The 20,742-nt window shown below is 37.1% G+C and overlaps 2 protein-coding genes across 4 annotated transcripts in view; both read left to right on the top strand.

Moving 5' to 3' along the window:
* Window positions 1-2,072, top strand: part of st14a (ST14 transmembrane serine protease matriptase a) — a 29,934-nt gene extending 27,862 nt beyond the window's left edge. For all 3 annotated transcript variants that reach the window (XM_052152666.1, XM_052152665.1, XM_052152664.1), the window contains one exon: window positions 146-2,072. In XM_052152666.1, coding sequence (XP_052008626.1) covers window positions 146-304 — 159 coding nt within the window. In that variant the 3' untranslated portion in view covers window positions 305-2,072. The remainder of the gene's footprint in view (window positions 1-145) is intronic.
* A 2,237-nt stretch (window positions 2,073-4,309) lies between these two features.
* Window positions 4,310-20,146, top strand: dhx34 (DEAH (Asp-Glu-Ala-His) box polypeptide 34). Its single transcript, XM_052152553.1, is given in 18 exon segments — window positions 4,310-4,816; window positions 6,501-6,542; window positions 6,544-6,919; window positions 7,031-7,342; window positions 10,117-10,371; window positions 10,998-11,100; window positions 11,292-11,509; window positions 11,690-11,864; window positions 14,842-15,035; window positions 15,105-15,206; window positions 15,436-15,702; window positions 15,966-16,139; window positions 16,251-16,356; window positions 16,522-16,628; window positions 18,567-18,848; window positions 18,949-19,134; window positions 19,621-19,762; window positions 19,851-20,146. Coding segments are annotated over 18 exon segments (3,453 nt in total). The 5' UTR covers window positions 4,310-4,541; the 3' UTR covers window positions 19,988-20,146.
* Window positions 20,147-20,742: the final 596 nt, after the last annotated feature.

The following is a 20,742-nucleotide window of genomic DNA, read 5'->3' as shown; positions in this document are numbered from 1 at the left end:
GATATTTACCAAGTGTTTTTCTACTATTTTACTCCAGTATTGAGGACATACAATTATACATTCAGAGCTGAGTATATACATAGTTTTTCTAGGTCTCTCTCCTTTTTATTGCCAATTAACTGACACCACCTTTATCTTTTCTCAGGGTGACTCAGGCGGTCCTATGTGCTATTCAACCAATGACCGCATGTTCCTGGCCGGAGTGGTGAGCTGGGGTGATGGTTGTGCCCGCAGAAACAAGCCAGGCATCTACACAACCGTCCCGAAATTCCGTGGTTGGATCAAAGAGAAGACAGGAGTATAACTTGTGGATTATGGTGGACTTTTATGGACCTTTTTCATTCTCTGGTCACAAATATTTTTGACACCCCAGAATAACTTTGCAGCATAGTGGCGTGGTGCACTCCTTTGCAATGTTTTTGAGGACAAACAGATGGACCATTTTATATATTTGTATATTTTATGAGAAGTGGTTTGAGGGTTTTAAGCTGTCTTAAAATGTGTAAATAAATGTCTTATCTCCTCTTAAAAGTTTAGTTGTTTTTAGTGACTATGTTGTTTAAGTGAAGCAGTGAAACATGTTTTTTAATGTGAATGATTTATTTTGTGTGGGTTTGTTGGTCTGAGAAGTCTATTTCTGGGTCATACACGCTTAAATGTGAACATCTTCAACACTTTTCTGCATTTTGTCAGTAATGTACATGCTGTAATGTGTCTTGATTTTAAACCATCACAGAAACACTGTCTTGTGTGCCTCAATATTTGCAAGTCTTTGGTGCATTATTTGATTCAGGGACTATGTTTAACACTTTTGAAATTAATGTAGCAGCAAATACATTGTTTCATGCACAATGATTGAACAATTTAGCTAAATTTCACAATGAAATAAAAACTATAATGATGTGTAATTTTTACCCATTCTTGTTGTTCTAAAAAAACAAGTTGCTAAATTGTCAATATTTGTACCTGAAGCTTCCTGAAATGATGAACCTGCTGAAAACTTTGAAAAGGTTTAACACATATTGCAATGAGATTATTATGTTTCCGATTGCGGAAAGGGCTGATTTGATTATGTATGTGATAATATAAATATTATGTTTGTATGTAATGTGATAAGTTCATAATTCAGGCCATATTTTTTTTTCAACTTCTGCTCTCACATCTGCCTGAATGAATGCAGCTGAAAAGGCCAAGAGCTTTGCAAAGATGGAGTCTGAATTATACAACGTTCCTGTTATTTTAAGAGTTAGCAGTTATATACAGTACTGTGCAAAGGTTTTAGGCACATAAGATGCTTCACAAAAACATTTGTCTTAAGATGGTTATTTATGTTTTCAGCTTTAGTGTGTCAATAGGAAATATAAAGGTTAGACTCCCAAACATTACTTTTGTAAATAGAAAAGTTTAGAATAGAAGAACAGGGATACCTGCAACAAATATCACGGTCCCCACAGACCCCCACTGAACATCGTGTCTGTCTGAGATTACATAAAGTGACAGAAGCTGTTGAGACAGTCTAAACAGAAGAACTGCGGTGAATTCTCCATGAAGCTTGAGACATCCTATCTGCCAACAACCAAAAGTGTCCAGGAGTAACAAGGAGAATTGGTGCTGTTTTGAAGGCAAATGTGGTCACACCGAATATTGATTGAACTTTTGTTATGTTCACTTTGTATGACATTAAGTGAGAAATGAAAACTATTCATGGCATTATTTTTGAAGACACCCTCACCATGCAACATTTTTCACAAGTGCCTAAAACTTTTGCACAGTACTGTATATTTCTGTTCTTCTCTTTACATGATCATTTAAAAACATAAAGGTTTACTAATCCATAAACGTAGCTGTTTCAGCTATCTCATGCTTCTTACAAATTGTCATTTTTAAAAAGCAAAAAATAAATTGCCAATAATGATTTGAGACCATGTCAAATGTATCACTCATAAGAGAAATTGAACATTGACTGAAAAAAATAGATCACTGTGGAACTTGTACATCTCAGTCAGTCAAAATGATGGATAAAATAGGTCTATTTCTCCTACTTTAGGTCCCTGGTCGTAGAGGCCCAATTTTGATAACACCATTTGAACAAAATGTGTGGTTACTGCATTCTAACTTTTTTGGGGAGTTTAAACATTTAAAAATGTTGTAAAATACACAGTGTTTTGGATGAATGCTAACAATCTTGTCCTCTTCTGCACTGTAAACTCTAATGTTGTCATTACTGGAAAAAATCAAGTTGTCTTAACATATTACTTGATTTATCAAGTGTTGGGCTCATAACTCAAATATCTAAGTTCCTTGAACTTATATTTCTGAAAACTCCACAGACTTAAGATTTTAAATGTTAATCAAACTATTGAGGACACACACAATGCCTTGCACATGAATTATTTAATTGTTTCCTTAGTCAATGTTACCATATGTGGGCATTTAAATGGTTGTTATAAAGAATTCATAGATGTTTTAGCTCTTTTGTTGATTAATTTATGTTGTTTTGTTGTAAATAGTTGTTTTGTGTGATGTCACCATTAGGGTGATCTGTGTCCCCTTTGGTCAAATTGGACCCTGTTAACACTTACGGATTACTTACAGATTATGTGCATTTAGAGCTTAATAGTTTTGGTCACCATTCACTTGCATTGTATGGATCTACAGAGCTGAACAATTCTTCTAAAAATCTTTCTGTTCATCAGAAGAAAGAAAGTCACACATCTGGGATGGCATGTGGGTAAATTATGAGGGAATTGTCAATTTTGGGTGAACTATCCCTTTAAATCTGTTTTCTTGCTTTTCCAAATAATAAATCCCCTAGCCCAGATAAGTTCAGTATTTAATTATTCAAAACATTCAGATTTAATTTTAAAATGTATATATTTGTTTAAAGTAAAGTGTTTTCACAAGTACAGTGGGTGTAAGGTTACTGTTGTACCCCTAAATTCACAATTTGTGCATATTTGCAATAGCGTTTCTTAATTTCCATGCTTCATTTAAAAAAAAAACATATATATATATATATATATATATATATATATATATATATATATATATATATATATATATTAAAAAATAGAAAAACAAAAGAATGCCTCATTCTTCCATAACAGCAGTTACAGTGCCATTTGAGCAACTATTTATTCTGAATCTGTTACTCTATTTCTCAAAAATCTGTCTGGAATCATCAAGTGTAATTTTATCACCTATATTGCATTCATAATGAAAGTTTGTTTTAAATCACATCTGTGTTTAATAAGTTTATACCAATAATACCAACTGGAACTGTGCAATGCTGAATTCACCTAATATCACACACAATATGAGGAAGGGTAACTGGGACATTCAATTTCTCTATGACATACATAAAATTAACAATAATCATAACTGGCGAACCTGCAGCTGTAACATCAAAACAAGTTTTATAATCTTACGCACTTTTGCTTCTGAGGTAAATTTATGACGTTCAAATGTGTATACTTACTGGAAAACATGATCAATATTCTGTTTAAGAAAATGATCTCATTCCTTTATGTGAAAATCTGATTTATTTTTGGCTTATTTGCCCTCTACAAAAACTTTTCTCAAAAATATAATAATAATAATCAAATATAATACACACACACACACACACACACACACACACACACACACACACACACACACACACACTTGTGAAAGATTTTGCATAGTGAAGATGTCTTCAAAAATAATGACATAAATAGTTTTCATTTATCACTTAATGTCATACAAAGTCCAGTGAACATAAAAAGTTCAATCAATATTCGGTGTGACCACCGTTGCTTTTAAAACAGCACCAATTCTTCTAGGTACACCTGTACACGGTTTTTCTTGGTTGTTGGCAGAAACGATGTCCCAAGCTTCGTGGAGAATTCACCGCAGTTCTTCTATCCGTTTAGACGGTCTCAATAGTCTCTTCGTTTAATCCCAGACTGACTCAATGTTCAGTGGGGGGCTCTGTGGGGGCCATGACATCTGTTGCTATCTGTTCTTCTATTCTAATCTTTTCTATTTGCAAAAGTAATGTTTGGGAGTCTAACATTTATATTTCCTATTGACACACTAAAGCTGAAGATAAAAATAAGCATCTTAAGACAAATTGTTCTGTGAAACATCTTAAGTGACTTTTGCACAGTACTATAAATATATATATATAATTATTATTATTATTTTCTATCACATTTTGCATTTCAATTAGCAAATTCAATCTGTAAAATAGTATTGAACAGTTGTTCGTAGGAACTACATTGACGCTCAGCAGTACCCGGACTGTTTACATAGACGGACTAGAAAATTGTCCTCTCGTGTTATTTTTCCGAGTTTGCTCCGTTTCGATAAGCTTGAATCTGAAAATATGTGCATTCAGATAAACTAAAAATACCTACAATTACACTAACAATGACTATTTTATATGAAGTTAATAAGGAAGTGGAAGAAATGTATATTTGTATGTTTAAATAGCGTGCATCATTTTACCTACACCAGTTCAGTTTACACTCATGGCTGTCACTGCTTCTAGATAAAAGATGTCAAAAGAGCGGGAGAAGAGCCGGCGCTGGGACTGGGACAGTCCTCAGTGTCGAGCACAGCTGGATGAGATCTTTTTCCGCCAGCATGATTACATCCAGACGCACAGCGCTGAACACAGGGACTTCTGGAGCTTCTTTGAGCGCTTTCAGAGGTTCAAAGCCAAGAGAGACATGACAGGATCAACATTAAGTAAGACAGAATCACATGAGGGGAAATCCAGAAAGAAACCAGAATCTGTGGATCTGGGGCTCCCGAAGGATTATGATGCCAGGTGGGTCAGTGTGGCTCAGTTTTATTCAATTTGAGAAAACATTATGATTCAAAGGGGCCAACTGTCATATCTTAAAGGGGTCATGACATGACATGACATGAAATTTTTATTACTTTAATATGTTCCTTGAGGTTCACTTATAAATTATATTAGTAAAGTGTTTTGTTCAAAAATAGTCATATATGTATATGGAAAAAATATATATAAATGAATAGTTTTCCACCCTCATTCTGACCCTCTGTCAGAAACACTCGGTTTTGGTTCTGCTTCTCCTTTAAGACTTGACAGGAAACGCCCACTGTTCTGATTGGCTCTCTGCTCTTGACTGATCTCTCTCTACTTGCCATGAAATAAAGTAGGTGGTAAAGTAGGTGTTGATGTGTGGTTGTGGAGGTGATCCGATGCATATGTCTATCACAATGTGACATCACAATGTGGAGGAAATAGAGAACAAGCTCTTTTAGCAGTGAGGAGGAAGTTTTGATTTCTGAAACAACGTTCACATACAACGCGAAGGGAGAGTTTCATGCGGCGCGATTACATGCAAAGATCCGAATAGGTGCAAATTCGTGCAGGGCCTGCGCGATGAAGCGAATGCCGTGAATCGTACACGTAAAATCGCGTCATTCGTATAAAGCATGATGTGTTGTCATTAAAGCCTATCAGCAATGAGATTGTCCAGATGTCACTGACGTACTGATGTAGTAGCAGAAGAAATCTGGAAAATGGATGAAAATATTGTTGTAGCGGTGTGTGGGCACCCGGAATTGTATGACACAGGTTCATTACAAGTGAAGCTCTATCAACAGCATTTGTGGCATAATGTTGATTTCCACAAAAATAAATTTCTTTAAAAAAAGCAAATATCTGTTTTAAAGTGAGGCACTTATAATGGAAGTGAATGGGGTAAATCCGTAAACACACAAATATTCACTGTCAAATGTATTGTCACAAGTCATAAAGGATATGAATATAAACATGATTTTAGTGTGATTTTCTGTGTAAAGTTATAGCCAATTTTACATCTCTGTTGCCATGATGATGTAATGTCAACAAACCCTGAAACTACTGTAAAAATGATGATTTAAACAACTTTACAGGTCAAATAACACATGAGTTTTAACAGAAGAATTAATGCAAGTGCTTTTATAAAATTCTAACCCTCCAAAATTCCTTACCTTCCTTACTTAAACTTACGATGGAAATACAACTTTCATTGTAAGTGCTTCACTGTACCTCGAGTTTTGCTTTTTTTTTTTAAGAAAAGAACGTACAAGTAAAAAAATTTTTCGGTGGTAATCAAAATTATGCCACAAATGCTGTCGATTGAGCTTAACTCTATATTGAACCCGGAATATTCCTTTAAAAAAAATTTTTTTAGGGGGATTTTAATGCTCAACAAATATGTCCCTGGCATTATAAAAAGTTAGACACAGGATAAAAGACTTATGATACAGATATTTGAGGGTATGCATCTTAACTTTTGTAAAGATAAATAAAAACATAAATCATCACTGTTATCACATTTTCAGTGAGTAAATTCACTTATAAAACATACATTTATATTATATAAAGAAACAAATGTTAAAATACTTACATAAACATAAACTTATAAAATTCGGAAGAATATTATTTTAATGTTTTTTTTCTCCTTTCTTTCGCTCCCTTTTTGTCACTGACCCAGGTACAGAATCAACATCTCAGTGTGCTCCAAAGATGTGGAGGAGCCTCAGAGGATCTGATCACAGGAGGCGCAGTGAGACCTCAGGTCCTGGCAAGCAGGAGGTCACAGACTGCCGCATCGCTCTCCTTCATTTCCTAGATTTCAACCAAAAGCAAAGTTTCAATAAGCTTGCTAAGCTGAAAAGGGAACAGAAGTGTCTGCCCATCTTCCAGTACCGTGACAGAATTGTGGAGATGGTGAGGACTCACCCTGTGGTCGTGGTGGCTGGAGACACAGGATGTGGAAAGTCCACACAGGTGCCCCAGTACCTGCTGGCGTCAGGGTTCAACCATATAGCCTGCACTCAACCACGCCGCATTGCCTGCATCTCGCTGGCCAAGAGAGTGAGCTTTGAGAGCCTCAACCAGTACGGCTCCAAGGTACAGGAATCTTTCACTCAGGCCTGCATTTACCCATGTTTTCAGACATAATTCAATGGGGATATTATTAAGTCGTTTAAAGCTGTAATCTATAATGGCTATTTCCTTCAGGTTGGGTACCAGATCCGCTTTGAGAGCAGCCGTACCACGGCTACCAAACTCCTGTTCCTTACCGAGGGTCTTCTGCTCAGGCAGATCCAGCAGGATGCTACTTTGGGACAGTACCAGGTGCTGATTGTGGATGAGGTGCATGAGAGACACCTGCATTGTGACTTCCTGCTGGGAGTGTTGCGTTCCCTTCTGGCCCTGCGCCCAGACCTGCGGCTGGTTCTCATGTCGGCCACCATCAACATCAAACTCTTCTCCAGTTACTTCAACACCGCACCTGTTCTGCAGGTCCCTGGCAGACTCTTTCCTATACAGGTGAGTTGTCACCACTCTTTACTATTTAAAAGAGACCAAATGCACAGTGTGTTTTTATGTGCATCGGAACCCTGGAAAGGTTTCGATTAATGTTTTATGTATTTACATTAATTGTGACATTTGTCTGCTAATATGATATTTGTGTATTACAGCATGTTTACTATGCTCATTGGGCACTTTTTTAGGAACACTATGGTCCTAATAAAGAACTTGACATGGTCTTCTGCTGTTGTAGCCCATGCATTCTCAAGGTTCGACTTGTGCATTCTGAGATGCTATTCTGTTCACTACAATTATACAGAGTGGTTATCTGAGTTACTGTAGACTTTCTGTCAGTTCAAACCAGTCTGGCCATTCTCTGTTGACCTCTCTCATCAACAAGGCAATTCTGTCTACAGAACTGCCGCTCACTGGATGTTTTTTTGTTTTTGGCCCCATTCTGAGTAAATTCTAGAGACTGTTGTGCATGAAAATCCCAGAAAATCAGCAGTTACAGAAATACTCAAACCATCCCATCTGGCACCAACAATCATGCCACGGTCCAAATCACTGAGATCACATTTTGTCCCCATTCTGTTGGTTGATGCGAACATTAACTGAAGCTCCTGACCCGTATTCACTTGATTTTATGCACTGCACTTTACTGCTGCCACACGATTGGCTGATTAGATAATGAATATGTAGATGTACATGTGTACATAATAAAGTGAGTGTAGGTGACAAAATGTATTTGGACTCTTAAGCCATGTTTAAAAATGTCTGAATGTCAATATTTTAGATAACAAATATATAATTTAAGATAGCACAAGCATGCCTCTTAATCAAAAAAATATTAAAAAATTCAAAAAGATGTTTGTTTTAAATGATAAAAAAATAGGAACTCTACCGGTATTCAAAAAAGATTATATTAGTACAATTTATGGTTGTCAAATGTTAGTGAAAAATTTCTATTCCGGATTAAATACAAGTGAAGCTCAATCGACAGCATTTGTGCCATCATTTTGATTACCACAAAATAATTTCTATTTGTCCCTCCTTTTCTTTGCAAAAAGCAAAAATCGGGGTTACAGTGAGGAACAATGGAAGTGAATGGAACCAATTTTTGGAGGGTTTAAACAGAAACGTGAAGCTTATAATGTTATAAAAGCACTTGTAATAATTCTTCTGTTAAAACGTGTGTATTATTTGAGCTGTAAAGTTGTTTAAATTGTTGTTAGGGTTAGGGTGTACAGCATTACGTCATCATGGCAATGAAGTTGTACAATTAAATATGACATTAAACAGAAAAGGTTACCTGTTGATTTTATCACACTAAAATCGTGTTTTAATACGTATATTGTTTTCGTCTTGTGACTATACATTTGAAACAGTGAGTATTTAAATATTTATAGATTGGCCCCATTCAAGTATGTGCTTCACTGAAACCTTGATTTTTGCTTTTTTAAAGAAATTTAAAAAGTCGAAATGTATTTTGATTATCATGTCACACATGATGTCGATTGAGCTTAACTTGTAGTGAACCAGGAATATTCCTTTAAACCCTTAAACTTGGATTGGCTTTCTGGCGAGCCAGATTGTTTTTATCTTTATTATTATTATATATTAATAACTAGTCTTGACCAGCACAAAATAGGAATCATTTTAAAGTTTAGAAGCTCTACATTACAATGCATGTAGGCATTATGACCAAAACTGAACAAGTGCTTTGAAATGTGCAGACAAATCAGATGTGTTCTCTTTTGATTATTTTTAATAATTATGCGCTGTCCATATTGCTGTAATTAGTAAAAACATCAAACTCATCAAAAAGCCATGTGTCATATGTCGTTGGAAAGATTAGAATACAACCAGCGTATTTGTTTTACTAACAGACAAAAATATAGCAAATATTAACTAAGTATATCATTCACATACATGTTTCATGCGAACAGGCATTGCTCATATTTTGCCACATTGTCACTTAAAATTCACAAAAAATAAACAGAACATAAAATATCTCATAACATTACTTTGAGAAAGTGAATATGTTTCAAATGAGCCCACACACAAATGAATGGGATGCATAGATCATTAGATAATCCACACAAAGCATAATGTGCACACAGCATCTGGCATTAGTTTTCCTGGATCAGATGACATCAATGGAAATTATGTAGTGTCATGGAACACTAAACCAATCGGACTGGGTTCAGATTGCTCAAACCAGTGGTAATAGTCCTCCATATTTGGGTAGAGAGTCATGTGATGAATCATTCAAATTGCATATGGCCTCCAGGAGATGGCACTAAGTACATGACACAATGATGACTCAAATGGCACAGAATGAAACTCCTGTAAAATCTAATTTTTTAAATAATGTATTCATGCAAGTCAATGATGTGTTTGCATGTGTAATTAGTTCTTATGTATAATTATTATATTTTATTGGTTTGAAGAAGTGACTTTTGGACACTTGGAGACATTTTTTGACACTAGGATAAATTATATTTGTAATGCTATAGCTTTTGATTACTTTAATTATATCAACACAAAATTCTCAATTGCTCAGCTAAAGATTACATAATGTTTGATAGATGAGATAATTGGGAACAAAACAAAAGTAGTTTTTCTGAGCTATCTTATTTACACCCTTGGATGTTTTAGATATACTTTTGTGTGTGTGTGTTTTCAGCTGTTTCTTAGGCTGAAAGTCACGGTGTATTGCGGTTATGCATTACATCTAAGTGTTTTTTTATCCATTACAGTGAAATCTTCTTTTTTGCTTGACTGTGTAGGTAATCTACCAGCCCATTCCTCAAGAAGAGCAGGTGTCCCGCTCTGAGAAGCTAGACCCACGGCCGTATTTGCGTGTGCTGCAGGGTATTGACCAGCGGTATCCACCAGAGGAGAGGGGTGACCTGCTGCTCTTCCTCAGTGGAGTGGCTGAGATCTCCACCATCCTGGAGGCCTGCCAGACTTACGGCACTCACACAAAACGCTGGATCGTCCTTCCTCTGCACAGCACGCTCTCGCTAGCCCAGCAGGATAAGGTACTAAAGCAGACTCTCCCTGGACAGGGTGACTACTCAGCAATCAGATTGTTAATTCGTCATGATCTTTAGTTGTTGCAACATATGTTTCACGACCTAGATGTTATATTGGACATCAAGTGGTGACCCAACACAGTACCAAAATGATTCATCATACAAAAGTAAACAAAACCATCCTTAAAATAAAACACTGAAAATGAACTACATAGGCCCAACAATATGCTAAATTATTAACATGAGGAAAATTGTCCATTTTGTAAATGCATAAACAACAGTAGTAGTGTGATTTACTGTCTTAACACATGGAATAAACACTGGGCTGTGTACTGTATTGTAATGTGACTGATGAATTTGAGCCAAAATACTGTAGAGTTTGAATGGATGCAAAATCTTTAATGTCAACATTAAAAGAAATGGAAAATATTTTCTCCTCTCTTTTAAAGTTGATTTATTTTGCTGTCCTAACTATGCACAATTGTATGGTTAGTTACGTTTTATTATTATGATTTCATTATTTAGCATTGTTTTTTCACCTGCTGTTTTACATCTGAGCCATCAGTATTTATTATTATAAATGACCATGTTAGCTTTTAATAATGTCTGTTTAATATGAACTTTAACTTTAGGTGTTTGACATTGCTCCCCCGGGTGTAAGAAAATGCATAATTTCTACCAACATTGCTGAGACCTCAGTCACTATTGATGGAGTGCGCTTTGTGGTCGATTCAGGTAATTCATGCAGATTGGTGGAAGAAGTAGAACCTGTAGAAGTAAAGCTAGTAGAAAGGTTTCAGATTTTTTTTGAAGACTTTTAAGCAAGTTAAAAAAAATAAAAACCCTACCATCACTTTTTATCTTTATGTTCTTTCCAAAAAAAACGTTTCCTTTACCTTTGAAACGGTATTGACATTTTTTGTCAGGTAAAGTGAAAGAGATGAGTTTTGACCCAAAGACAAAGATGCAGAAACTGCAGGAGTTCTGGATCAGCAGAGCCAGTTCAGAACAGAGGAAAGGACGTGCGGGAAGAACCGGTCCGGGAGTCTGTTACCGACTCTACTCTGAATCAGATTATGACGCCTTTGCCCCCTATCCTGTTCCTGAGATCCACAGGGTGGCGCTGGACTCCCTTGTACTGCAGGTACTCTCATTCACTTATGTATGAAAATTCAGTATAGAACAATTCATTTATTTGGATAAAGTAAATTTCTAAGTTGATATTCTAAACATTGCATCAGATATTGAACTTAATTTTAGCTGCACCCTGTCATTGTGCATTCATGTTAATGATAGACATTTAAGATGTGCTGTGTTTGTGCAGATGAAGAGTATGGGTCTTGGAGACCCTTGCACTTTCATCTTTATAGACCCTCCTCCCGCCTCCAGTATTCAGACTGCAGTGACATATCTTCGAGACCAGGGGTTGCTAGATGGGCACGGAGATCTCACTCCCATTGGCAGATTGCTGGCTCAGTTGCCTGTGGATGTGGTCATTGGTAAGGAACCTTTAAAAGGATAGTTCACCCAAAAATGCTAATTCTATTACCATTTACTCACCCTCATGCCATCCCAGATGTGCATGACTTTCTTTTTTCTGCGAATATCTCCGCTCTGTAGGTCAATACAACGCAAGTGAATGGTGACCAAAGCTTTGAAGTCAGCATAAAAGTAATCCATTTGACCCCAGTGGTTTAATCCATGTCTTCTGAAGTGATCCAATTGTTTTGGGTGAGAACAGACCAAAATGTAACTCCTTTTTCACTGCACATCTTGCCATTGCAGTCTCTAGCCTCTTGAGACCCTGCTTCCACATGCGTGGACATTACATTTTGGCTTCGCCATAGACTATGCATAAATTAATTTAATTTAAACCAACTAATCTCAGTTCAGGAGACTCCAGGTTGTCATTCAAATGTTAACTTTCGATGCACCTCGAACTTTCGAGTCATTTAAAAAAAACAACATGTGGAGTATGTCTTTGGGACAGGCAAGGCAAGTTTATTTATATAGCACATTTCAAACACAATGGCAATTCAAAGTGCGTTACATACAAATTATAAAGAAAATAGAGAAAAGACCAAATACATTTTAAAACCAATTAAGAACAAGAAATAATAATAAAAAGTATTAAAATACATTTAAAAGTAAAAATTATTAAAACTAAGTAAAAGAATACAGAAATAAAATGATGCAGTGCTATCAGTAAGTGCAGCACAGTGCTCTGTCAGTAAATGCACAGTTAAACAGATGTGTTTTCAGTCTGGATTTGAATGTATCCAGACTGGAAGCTGGTTCCAGCTGCGGGTGGCATAATAGCCAAACACTGTCTCACCTTATTTTGAGTGAAACTTCTGTATGTCTAACGGACTTGATTCTAATGATTTGAGAGGTCTGTTTATATTCAACAGGTATATCTGAAATGTATTTAGTTCCTAGGCAATTGAGAAAAACGGTGAGCCCCTCTACCAACAAAGCCTGTGGGCTCAGCTCACCCTCCCCATCCCTCAGAGTGAGCTCTCCGGCCACTGACAAAACGTCAGGGCACGGTTTATCTAGGCTTAGTATAGCCCGTCGAGGAACATTAGATTTACAGTACTCGCCGGCTATAGGCTGAGGGAATCCACGGTGATGCTCTCCTGTGTATTCCTTCAGGGATGCTGTACTGCAAGTGGTGGTGTAGTGACTCGCCTCAATCTGGGTTGCGAAGGATGAAACTCTGTTGCCTCCGTGTCTGAGACCGTCAATCCGCACATCTTGTCACGTGGCTTGTTGAGCATGTTACCGCAGAGACTTTGCATGTGTGGAGGCTTCATGCTATTCTCCGCAGCATCCATGCACGACTCGCCACGCACCACACTGAACGTGAGGACCACACATTATAGCGACTATGAGGTGGTTACTCCATGTGATTCTACCCTCCCTTACAACCAGGCCAATTTGGTAGCTTAGGAGACCAGGCTGGAATCACTCAGCATTCGAACTCACTACTCTAGGGGCAGTAGTCGCCGTCAATACTCGCTGAGCTGCCCAGGCCCCCACCGATATGCCATTTTTTAAATTTCATAGATTTATCACAAAACGGCACACTGTTAAACACAATGACCACATATGTGGACTATAGGCTTATTTTCCTGTGCTCCACGCATTCCTGTGAAGTGAAAATATCCAATATTCACTGCGCATTATCCCATGGAGAATCAATGGATGCATCCAAAAGCTGGAAAATGTTGCTTTCAGAGGCTGTATACAAAGTTAGGATGAAAATAAGGTGCATTTCAGACTGTTCTGAGACCAGGAGGTTAAGGGAGCAAGGGAGCATCCTATACCTTTCCTATGCAGCAAAGAGCATTCACTACTAGCATCTGGTCAAAAGTTCAATTTCAGGCTGCAGATGATGTTTGGACCACTCAACGTGTTTGGTAGACATGGAACAATGATAATCAGTACATAGATTCAGAATTTTTCATGCAAAATTTTATTTTAACATGATTGGCAGTGATTGGCGATTCTGGCCATTACTTTGAATCAGAATTATTTATGCAAATTTCTGTAACGCATCAAAAGCATTAATAAGCAACACACCTGCAAACAATTTAAAAACATTTCTTTAGCATGGTAGTATTTTAAATTTCACAACTTATTCCCACTTTCCACATATGTGGACATCAATTTTTAGGAAAACTATTTGGTCTATAAAAAAATGTGTATATATATATATATAATATTATATATAATGTTATATATATATATATATATATATATATATATATATATATATATATATATATATATATATATATATAATAATTTTTGCTTGTTTATTAGGGGCTACTAGTTACAAATCAAAAAGGGAAATGGAAAATGCACAGCAGTCACGCTTGGGAGGATATCATGATTTTAAACTCTATTACACTTTCTAGTGCTTGACGCCCTGTAATCAAGCTTGAAATCATGATTGCCAAGGAGACTGCAGTCATTGATTAAACCACTGGAGTCATATGGATTACTTTTATGCTGCCTTTATGTTCTTTTTGGAGCTTAAAAGCTTTGGTCACCATTCACTTGCATTGTATGAACCTACAGAGCTGAGATATTCTAAAAACATTGTTGTGTTCAGTGGAAGAAAGTCTGTGATGGCATGAAGGTGAGAAAATGGGGTGAATTTTTGGGTGAACTTTCCCTTTAAGTGCTTTAGGTATTTAGGTTTTACAGATTCAAATTTTTGTTGAACATTTGAAATTTAAGTTGCTTAAAGTCCATGCAAATAATGTCATACAATGTAAAAAAATAAAAATAAATGTTTCTTAAAACAGTCTTCATTTTCCTTCTATAAAATATGAATTCTTATTTATTATTTTGATTTTGGGGTGAAATATGACCTGGACATTTCCTTGATATGCTTTGTGAGATTCACTCTCAAACAGTCCAGTTTACACAATATGTTAATCGTACTGTGTATATGTTCTTGTTCAGGAAAAATGTTGGTTTTGGGTTCAGTCTTTAACCTGGTGGAGCCAGTGTTAACTGTTGCCGCTGCATTGAGTGTTCAGTCTCCATTCCTGCGCAGTGCTCAGCACAACCCTGACTGTTCCACCGCTCGTCAACCCCTGAACAACAACCAAGGAGACCCATTTACACTGCTCAACACCTTTAATGCCTGGGTGCAGGTCAGTGTTGCTGTTTGACTGAGTGTCAGTGCTAGTATATTCAGTGCTGTGACGTCTCTCCTTTACCAGGTGAAAGGAGACAGAGGAAGTGGCTCCCGGAAGTGGTGCAGAAGGAGAGGTCTGGAGGAACAGAGGCTATACGAGATGGTCAACCTTAGACGACAGTTTAAAGTGAGCAGTTTTATTACCATGATTTTTTAAATGATGTTGTTATAATGAATTTATTTTAAATTGAATATTCCCCCAAGTGCAAGATGAGACATCAATATTATTAGTCTGTTTACTGCATTTTTAATTTCATGGTGTCTTTAAGCTTCTAATAGAAAGAAATTCCAAACCCATACCTGGTCCACTTACACCTCCGATTGAGCTCCATTATTTGTCATCTGGTTCTCTACAGGAACTGCTGCGGACTCATGGTCTGCTGGAGACTGATCCGGGCAGCAGGGCCAAACCGCAGGATCGAGTCTGGCGTAGAGAGAGACTGACCGAGAGGCAGAAGCTGCACCAGCTTAAACGTGATCATGAGCTCCAGGAGAACACCAAGAGGAAAGTTCTACGTCTGGAGGAGGGGCTGGAGGAAGATGGCTCATCTGGGTCTGATGGGGAGCGAGCAGGCTCAAGCAAAAAGGACAAAGACAAAGCTGGACAGACTGTCGACATACAGGTGCCTCATTTAATTTGACAGAATCACAGTAGTCTTTATCTGGACACAATAACTGACTGATTAAGGCAGAATAACATGCTGTAAATGACCATAGTATAGAAATATATTTAAATAATATATTTACATATTTTTTGCATAACAGTACTAAAAAGGGAAATGTGCTTAATTGTGATAAAAATAATGCAAAAGAATTACAGGCTTTGTGAGATTCACCTTTCTGTGCACATTTTTCTGCATCCTGACTGATTGTCTAACACTTACAGGAGGTGAAGTTCAAGTTGCGTCACAATGTAAATGAGCTGCAGGAAGCTGCATATGCCAGTGCAGAGCTGTCATCAAGGAAGCAGGCTCTGCTCAAACTGGTGCTGTGCCGTGGTCTTTACCCACAGCTGGCCATACCAGATGAACATAACGCAACCCGCAAAGACTCCGAACAGGTAACGGCTAACAATAGTCACTCATTCACATGTCTGCACAGTAATCTTTAGGTAACTTTATATATAATTGGAACGATGTTGACAAATTGGATGTCATCTTTTTTGTCTTAGGTGTTCCACACGCGAAATAAGCTAGGTGTTGTGATCCACCCTACCAGTGTATTTGCCAGTGACCCAGAAGCTCTGCATGTCCCTGAGCATGAGTCCAGCGAGTTTGGTACACTGTCATGTTTGCAATAAGACAAACTTTATCTATTAGACCTTAGACTGACTCTCTTCTCTTTAATGGTGTGCATTGTACATTTCATTGTTGTAAAATGAATTTATCTTTCTCCAATTGCTCTCTCTCTCTCTCTCTCTCTCTCTCTCTCTCTCTATCTAGGTGCTGATAAAGGGCAGAGCAATAGGCACCAGCTGCTAGCCTTTGTTACTCTACTAGAAACTAACAAACCTTATGTTTCAAACTGTGTACGGATTCCAGCCCTGCAGGTCAGTAAAACGACCATGCGTTGAATGAATATTGTGTTTTGTTCTGTTCTATCGAGTAATGCTCTATTCTATTCTGTTCTGATCTTTTCTATTCTATTGCATTATGTTCCGTTTTTTTCTGTTCTATAGTTTTCTGCTCTTATGTTCTGTTACGTGTTCTATTATGTTCTATTCTATTTTGTTGTGTTGGAATCTGTTCTATTAACTTCTATTGTGTTCTAATCTAATATATATTGTTGTGGTCTATTCTATACAATTTTTCTGCTCTATTCAGTTATATTATGTTTCATTCTATTCCAATGTGTTCTGTTCTGTTCTATTCCATTCTTGTGTGATCTGTTCTTGATCTCAATTCTATTAAATTCTTTCTGCTCTTCTTTTCTGTTGTTTCATTATATTCTGTTGTGTTGAATACTCTAGTGTTCTGCTCTTCTGTTGTGATGTTTTCTATTCTATTTTTTTGTTTTGGGTTCTATTCTATTGTGTTTTGTTCTATTCAATTCTGTTTTATTGTGTTCTTTTCTATCGTGTTCTATTCTATTTGATTTGTGTTCTGTTTTCTGTTATGTTCTGATGTATTCTATCCTTTGCTATTATCTTGTTCTTTTCTATTCTATTTTGATGTGTTGGGTTCTGTTCTATTCTATTCTATTGGGTTCTGTTCTATTACATTCAATTCTGTTTTATTGTGTTCTTTTCTGTTCTGTCGTGTTCTATTCTATTTGATTGTTCTGCTTTCTGTTATTTTCTGATTTATTCTACTCTATGCTATCTTGTTCTGTTCTCTTCTATTTTGTTGCATTGGATTCTGTTCTATTCAACTGTTTTCTGTTCTATTCCGTTCAATTCTGTTTTATTGTGTTCTTTTCTGTTCTGTCGTGTTCTATTCTACTTTGGTGTTCTCTATTCTGTACTATTTTCCTTTTTCTATTATTTATTTCTGTTCTATAATGTTCTGGTATTTTGCATTCTATTCTGTCTGCTTTATTCTCTTCTATTGTGTTCTGCTTTATTCTGTTCTAATCTTTCTTTCTGCTCTATTAAATTCTGTTACTTTCCATTCTATTTGGTTGTTCCATTCTATTCCATTGTTTTGTGATCTGTTCTTGAATTATATTCTATTCTGTCTGCTCTATTTCGTTCTGTTGTTTTCCATTCTTTTCTGCTGTTCTATTCTGTTTGATTGTGCTCTGTTTTTTGTTTTGTTCTGATTATTCTATTCTACTTTGTTGTGTGGTGTTCTCTTCAATTCAGTTCTATTATATTGTGTTTAGCTCTTCTGTTCTATTCTACATTATTTTTGTTCTGTTCTATTGTATTCTGTTTGGTTCTAGTCTACTCTTTTCTATTCTATTTTGTTCTGCTCTATTCAGTTGTTTTATTCTTTTTTCTGCTCTATAAATTCTGTTATTTTCTACTATTCTGTTGTTCTTTTCTGTCTATTCTATTCTGCTTTATTCAGTTCTGTTGAGTTCCATTATATTCTGTTCTGTTCAATTCTATTCTGTTCTGTTACGTTTGGTTATTTTTTGTTCGGTTATTCTATTGTGTTTTGCTCATCTGGTCCGTTTTATTCTATTCTTTTGTGCTCTAATCTAATCTGTTCTGTTATACTCTCTTCTGCTCTATTCAGTTCTATTCTATTCTATTTTATTTTGCTCTGTTCTATTCGGTTCTGTTGTGTTCTTGTCCATTCTTTTCTGTTCTATTCTATTATTTTGTGTTCTATTCCATTCTGTTGTGTTCTGTTCTATTCTATTCCATTCTGTTGGATTAAATAATTATGATCTTTCTTATTTGGCTTTTGAAACAAGTGTTTTAATGTTTGTTTGAACTGAATGAAAAACTCCACACATCAGTCACTCAGAGGCCTCATGTCTCCTGATGGTCAGTTTGTCAGACGTTTACCTCCAGACTTGTAATGATCTCTCTCTGTAGGCCCTGCTGATGGTGGCCAACTCTGTGGACACTAATGCAGACTGCACACGTGTGGTGGTGGATGGCTGGTTGGAGCTGGTGTTGAGTGACGGCGAGATGGCCCTAAAGGTGCTCTCCTCTGCTCTCACTCTGCGGGGGGAATGGGAGAGGCTACTTCAGTCCCAGCTCAGCCAGGTTGGTCCAGGTTCCACTGCTGGGGTTGGGCTGGGGGGACCCAAAATATCCCGCAGGGAGATAGAGAAGCTCTGTGAGGGACTTGTGCGATTTCTGCTGTATACTGAGGTAATGTCAAACAATAGATCTAATTTTAGACCTTTACTATACTTGCACCTTGCAGTTATAAAAATATCCTAAGCTACAGGCTGATGTCTTGTATATTTAGGTTACTTACAGTCTAAGCCGTTTAACAGCACTGCAGTCTCAGAACCTGTACATCGGACCCCAGCAGGACTCAGATCTTTCCTCTGCTTCAGCACTTGGTTCTCTGTTCCCAGGCATGAAGGCAGAGCCAGATCCCATTAAAGGAGGCCTGCGCTTATGTCGCTACTTCACCTACAACTGTCTGTGTGTAAGTGCTCTCTTCATGCACATCATTTTCTCTGACAGGGGGAGTTGTCGCTACAACCTCTCAAAAATCCTCTCTTTTTTACAGTCCTCTAGTAAAATGTCTGAAATTCATAAATTAAAAATGTATGACTTGGGTGTTTCTTTAACTATGAACACTTTATGTTCCAGGGGTTGATTTTTATCTCTCTTTTTTGTTTTGTTAAATGGACACATTACATGTTTTTTTTACACTTGTCCCAGGCCCAAACATTCATCTTAAAATATAAAAAAACAAGCATAAAATATGATTTTTTTAAATTTAAACTATAATAATTTAAACAAAGATTTAATAAACATTAGCCTTTTCGCTGTTTATTGTGTGGAAATAATTTATTTCAATTTTAATACAAATTATGGCTGTCCGCCAGTGCTCATTAGTTGAATGAACATCTAGTTACTAGCCACAGAGGGATTATTATTCAGCGTTTTTAATGTGTGTGTGATCTAGGACTCTAAGGACCTGTACAGTGAATGTCTGCGAACTTTTTGGACCTGCCCTCACTGTGACCTGTATATGCCCCTGACGCCCTTGGAGCGCATGCAGCATCAGGCCACCTGCAGGCCACTGGAGGAACAGCAGCCTGAGGAAGGTGAGAAAGAGGAAGCTTCAGTGATATCTAAAGATATCCCTAATCACTTCCAAGTTGTAAATGTTTCTACTTTGCTTTTTCTACACAGAGCCAGAAGAAGTAAATAAGACTTCTTCATCATCTTCATCTGGTTTGACCAGGGTCTACCACTGTGACATCTGTAATAAAGACCTGACTCTCACCTCAACAGAGATCCTAAAACACAAACGCCAGCACCTGTCATGAGCTCACACGCTGGTAGATGCTTCACTCTGTCTATCTTTATTTGATCCACATTCATTCACTGCCAAACAATAGATATTTTTCCTGCTGTAGGCTACATTGAACTCATTCTTGGTTAATTATAACATGTGCTGAATCTAAAAATGTTTATGTATGGTTATAGTTTTTTAATAAAAAAATTTTTTAAACACTTTCTTTATGTAATCATTCTCATGGCATTTGATTGAGTTGGTCCTAAAATTGCATAACACTGTACTGAAGCGCTTAATGATGCACCACCTTGTGGACAATCAAGAATGTGTTTGGTGAAAATTGCCTCCATCTAGTGTTAACACTGGTTATTGAGTGAATCTCATTAAAACTGATAAATGCAGCATGTCCAGAACGTCCATCTTCTATAGCCGCTTGTCTTATGTAGGGTCACAGGTAAAGCTGGAACCTATCATAGCTGTCTAGGGCCATTGGCAGGGAAACATCCTGGACAGGTGGCCAGTCCATCACAGGGAAAACACATAGAGACATTCACACCTATGGGCAATTTAGAGTTTCCAATTCACGTAACCTGCATGTATATGGACTGTAGAGGAAACCGGAGCACCCAGAGGAATCCCACATGAACACGGGGAGAACATGCAAACTCCACACAGAAAGGCCCTTGGGTAAGCCAGGACTCAAACCGAGGACCATCTTTCTGTGAGGCGACAGTGCTACCCACTGAGCACTGTCACCGAGACATTATGATTTTGCATTGTGAAAGT

Source organism: Xyrauchen texanus, chromosome 21 (assembly GCF_025860055.1).
Source record: "Xyrauchen texanus isolate HMW12.3.18 chromosome 21, RBS_HiC_50CHRs, whole genome shotgun sequence".
In the NCBI taxonomy this organism is placed as follows: Eukaryota; Metazoa; Chordata; class Actinopteri; order Cypriniformes; family Catostomidae; genus Xyrauchen; species Xyrauchen texanus.
The sequence above is the reverse complement of the archived record's forward strand: the minus strand, read 5'-3'. Positions and strand labels throughout refer to the sequence as shown.